This window comes from Monoraphidium neglectum (assembly GCF_000611645.1).
Source record: "Monoraphidium neglectum strain SAG 48.87 unplaced genomic scaffold scaffold03585, whole genome shotgun sequence".
In the NCBI taxonomy this organism is placed as follows: domain Eukaryota; kingdom Viridiplantae; phylum Chlorophyta; class Chlorophyceae; order Sphaeropleales; family Selenastraceae; genus Monoraphidium; species Monoraphidium neglectum.
The window spans coordinates 1,627-6,469 of record NW_014010044.1 but is presented as its reverse complement, the minus strand read 5'-3'; the positions used below and the strand labels follow the sequence as shown (position 1 = coordinate 6,469).

Below are 4,843 nucleotides of genomic sequence, written 5' to 3'. Positions count from 1 at the left end.
AGCTTCTCAGGGCGGCGCGGATCATCCGCGACCGCGGCCTGCAGCACGCAGTGAGCCCGGACGCGATCCTCTCCGCAGCCGCCGCGCGGGGCGATGCGCGCCTGGTCGCGTCGCTGCTGCGCGCGCTGGGGTGGCCGTGGCACGGCCCTGACGCGGGCACGGGGGCCGTTGCGAGCGGCGTTGAGGGTGAGATGCGGCGGCTGATGGGCGGGGCGGTGGTGGCGGGGTGAGGCCGCGGCTGTGCAGGAGCACAGGTGGGGCTGTGGTGCACGAGGCTGGTCTTGTAACACTCTACCCTGTATAACTTTTCTAGTCACGCCTGGCATCGGTCCATCAGCCCTGGACTGCAACATCAGCCGCAGCAGGTGTAGGGCGCCAGAAGTTGCGGCCATGAGGCCGCTCACACGCCTGTTATTATGTGTTTTTGGGTGGTTGAAGCCTCACTGTCAAGCTCTCAGGCCTTGTTGTCGTAAAGCTGCCCCACACCTGCACCCATCCAACGTGCACCCGCTCCCCAGCACGCAAACAGCTCATCTTACTGGGGCGGCGATTTGAGGCGCCAACCTGCCTGAAGCTTCTACACGCAAGTCAATATGTGATGAGGAGTTGCAGAGCACAGATCCACCGTTGTGGTGCGGGCAGCCTCTTAGTGTGCGGCTTGCATCATCTGGGTGGAGCGTGCGCAGCACAAGCACCAGCAGGGTCACTCGACAGAAGCGTGCCAATGAAGCACCCTCAGCGATGCTGGGCACCCTGCATGCATAATTGGCACAGATTTTGTTAGCTTGATAGCCTCATCCGACGTCGAAGTTGAGTAGATCGCCCGTGATCGATCGCGCCCATGCGTCCGGGGACGCGCCTGATGCAGCAGCACCTGGGACGGCGTTCCATGGCCCAGCTGCGCTATAGCTGTGCCATGCGCGGGCCACCGAGCAGCTTGCAGCACCACGGCGGGGCGCCGATGTTGCGCACCGGACATGCGCCTGTGCCCAGCACAAACATGGCGCGCCGCATTCGGGTGCTGGCCTCCCAGCTTTTGTCAACGTCAGCTGCAAAGGCTGATACAGGTGCAGTTTCCACCGTAGCCTCACATTGCAGCCGCATGCAGCTTTGCTCTCCTGCCCCGATGATGACACATTGCTATCGTAGGGGAGCGCCCTCCTGCAATATGACACTCCCCCGCTCACCGCGCCGCGCAGCCGGAGCCGCGCGCCCCTCTAGCAATGGCGCGGCCGCCCCCGGCAGCGGCTACAGGCAGCCCCCGCCGGAGATCCTGCAGATAGTGGACGCGCCCCCGCAGCCGTCGTTGTCTTTCTCCCCAGACCGTCGGCTGCTGCTGCAGCTGCAGCGGCCGCCCTCGCTGCCGCCCATCTCAGAGATCTCGCGGCCGGAGCTGAAGCTGGCAGGTAGCTGCTTTTGAAGCTGCGCTGTGCTGAAATTTGCCCGAACGCCGCCTTGTCTGGCGACGTAGCTGGCAACCAACACGAGAAGCGCTGCTCTGAGTTTGGCGGGAAAGGCGTGCACATGCACGCATTCCGGCGCCGCAGGCTGACGACACGGCAGCATGTTTTGGCCGGCCTCCGGCAGCTGCAGCTGCAGCAGCGGCTTCCTCCCTCTTACATGCAACAACTCCCGCGTGTTGCGCATGCTTTTCGTACCAAGCATGCATGCGCGCATGCGGGTCCTCAACATCAACAGCTCTCTGGCGCAAATGCGCCATATGCATGCACATCCCCCAACAACGGCCCCATAACCCTCAGCTAAACGGCCCCAGGATTCACATGATTCATCCTGTGGCACCCCCCCAGGCATCAGGATCGACGCGGAGCAGTTCAGCCGCAGCCGCATGGGCTACAACACCTCTCTGGCGATTGTCAGCGCGGACGAGATGGTGCCCAGCACCAACGCGCGCGAGATCACCGGGTACCCACCGGGCAGCTGCATCAGCTACGTGAGCGGCGGCGGCAGCGGCGGGCGGGTGGTGCTGGGCAGGGCTATCGCTGGCAGCGGAGTCGGGACGGGGGCGCCCACATGCAGCGCCTCTGCCAGGCTCGACCTTGGGGATGGCGACGCTCATGATCGTTCTGAGATTGCTTCCATTGCAATGCGTCTGTCCCTGTAGCCACGCCCACGCATGAACCCCGTGTGCGCCGCCAGATGGGGTTTGGTAGGATAACCAAGGCAGCAGCAACGCCCACTTACCCCGCCAGGTGACCTGGAGCCCGGACGGCAAGCATGTCGCCTTCACGACCCGCAGCCCCGGCGGCCCCTCGGACCCGCCGCGCGGGCCGCTGACGCTGTGGGTCGCCGACGTGGCGACGTGCACCGCGCGGCCAGCGCTGGAGGGGCGCAGTTTGAACACCGTGTTTGACAGCTACAGCTGGGTGGACGACACCACCATCGTCGCGTGCTGCATACCCGAGGTGCGTGCCCCTCAGTGCATGTGCGTCTCATGCACCCTGCATGAAGAACACGCCATCCCATCATCAGGGAGTTGTTTGTGGTTGCCAACGACATTGTGGTTTTCGGCCAGCCCACCTGCTCCTGGGCTGAGGCGACAGCTACTGCTATGGCCGTGGCTGCTTGGGGCTCATCTGCCCCCGTGCAGGGACGGTTTGTGACAGGAACGATGTCCTGTCAGGGGGCGGTAAGCTGGTGCACAAGAAGACGTCCCGCGAGGCGTGGAGCCCCTGCCCGTAGAGCCGCCCCCCACTGCGCGCAGCCCGCGCCTCACTCCCTGAACCGCTCACCATCACTCAGGGCGTCAGCTCCCCGCCCCAGCGGCCGCCGGCCCCACTGGGACCGAAGGTGCAGGACAACACGGCGGCCCGCAAGAGCCAGAACCGGACGTATGCCGACCTGGTGCGCCGCGTGGCCCTCGCGCCCAGGTCTGCGGGTTTCGGGCTTCGACGCGCCATCCAGGGCTTGGTGGCCGACGCGGCTCGCTCCGTGGGCTGGCACGAAGCTGCTCGACCCCTCTTCCTGCACTGTGCATGCCCTGGGTGACCCCCTCAAACCCTGGGCTGACCCCTGTGAACCCGCAAGGCCGCGTGCTGTACGCCGGCGCGAGGCGTGACCTGCCCATCCCCAACCACCTCCACAATTGAGTTATGACTACAATGCAAGAGCCTGCATCAACAGAAAAGCGTCGTTCAATCCATCTATGCACGCACCACCGCCATCGCCGTGCGCTCCTACAGCTCAAGGACGAGGTCGATTCGGCCCTGTTTGAGTACTATGGCAGCTCAGAGCTGGTGCAGGTGGACGTGGCAGGCGGCGGCCCGCCCAAGGTTATCGCGCCGACGCGGCTGTACACGGAAGTAGACGCCAGGTGGGGCGCGACCCGGTGCCACTCGGCTCCGCCGGCGCAGCCTGCGCGCGGCGGTGGTAGGGGGCAGAGCTTCCTTGTCCCCACCAACAAGCCGTGTGGGGCCTGTTGGTCGTGCTGCATTGTGAGGTGGAAAGTCAGCGGTCCATTCTCCCACCGTTAGAACGTGAGTCAAGCCTGCGGACCCCGACTCTTGTTGCACGCGTGCCTGCACCGCCCCCCGCCGCCAGCCCTGACGGCGAGTGGCTCCTGGTCAGCTGGCTGGAGCGGCCCTTCTCCTACGCGGTGAGGCAAGCCCGCGCACCGCCCTGCCAGCATCCCGGCCGCACAAAGTACTTTTTGCCTGCGTATTCTGATCCACCTGACAACACTTTATCTTTTGATCTTTCATCCTGTAGTTTTCAAGCTTTAACTGATCCCTCATAATGTAGATACAAGCCTGCACATATCCACCGCTTCCTGCCCCGGTGTGCTCAATCTCCAACGCACCCCCCCCCCCGCAGGTGCCCTGCGGCCGGTTCCCGGCGCGCGTGCAGCTGTGGCGCCGTGACGGCACGTTTGTGCGGGAGGTGGCGGCGCTCCCGCTGGCGGAGGAGCTGCCCAACAAGTTTGACGCGACGCGGCCGGGGCCGAGGGGCATAAACTGGCGGTCTGACGAGGACGCTGAGCTGTCCTGGATCGAGGCGCAGGTGTGTGCGTGTGTGTGTGTGTGTGCGTGTGCATGTCTGTGTTTGTTTGTGTGTGTGTGTGTGTGTGTGCGTGTGTGTGTCATGTGACTGTTCGTGCATGTGTATGTGCGCGCAGATGTGATTGTGTATGGGTGTGCGCGAGCGTGTGTTCCTGTGTGCATGTGTGCATGCGTGTGTGTCCAGGGCATGGGCTCGTGCCAGCTAAGCCGCCCCCTCAAGACTATCTTCATCCGCATTAACCCACAGCGACCACGTCTCGCCACCCTCCCTGCCTCCCCCCACAAAAGGATGGCGGTGACCCGGATCTCGAGGTGTCCCCGCGAGACATCGTTTTCACGCTGTCAGCGGCAGACGCGGCGGCTGGTGGCCCCCCGCAGGAGCTGGCGCGCACCGACATGCGCTGCGGGGGCGTGGCGTGGTGCGACGGAGGTGAGGCCGGGACGCCGCCCCCCTGACCGCCGTGGTACGCGTGCGCTGCCGAGGCGTTTGCCTTGCGTCATTGTGCCAGTACTGGTTTGCATTGCATTTTGGGGGGGGGGGGACGTTGGCATTTGCATGGGCTCCCCCTTTGTCGTGGGTCGTGGGTAAGGGATACGCGGGCCGTAATTTGGCCGCAAGGAGTCAAGCCTGCGCTGTGAGTCCCCCAGTCACGCACACCGCATCTATGCGTGCACCGTTGCAACACTGCGCTTGCTGTGTGAAAGATCAAACCAAGGCTCGATGGCCCTTCTCACATCGGTGCAGCAGCAGCAGCACAAATGGATGTTTGGAAATCGCCGCACGCCGTTCACCCCCCCCCCCATGATTCTTCTCCCCGCTTTACATC

At 64.3% G+C, this 4,843-nt stretch overlaps 1 protein-coding gene across 1 annotated transcript in view; it reads left to right on the top strand.

The window, feature by feature from the left end:
* Positions 1–1,000: 1,000 nt before the first annotated feature.
* The window catches only part of MNEG_13035 (hypothetical protein), a gene marked incomplete at both ends in the record, with an annotated part of 5,150 nt that continues 1,307 nt past the window's right edge, over positions 1,001–4,843 (top strand). Inside the window, 9 exons of the mRNA XM_014038493.1 lie at positions 1,001–1,067; positions 1,200–1,406; positions 1,809–1,923; positions 2,258–2,423; positions 2,761–2,862; positions 3,201–3,331; positions 3,559–3,613; positions 3,832–4,017; positions 4,305–4,446. Coding sequence (XP_013893947.1) covers positions 1,001–1,067; positions 1,200–1,406; positions 1,809–1,923; positions 2,258–2,423; positions 2,761–2,862; positions 3,201–3,331; positions 3,559–3,613; positions 3,832–4,017; positions 4,305–4,446 — 1,171 coding nt within the window. The remainder of the gene's footprint in view (positions 1,068–1,199; positions 1,407–1,808; positions 1,924–2,257; positions 2,424–2,760; positions 2,863–3,200; positions 3,332–3,558; positions 3,614–3,831; positions 4,018–4,304; positions 4,447–4,843) is intronic.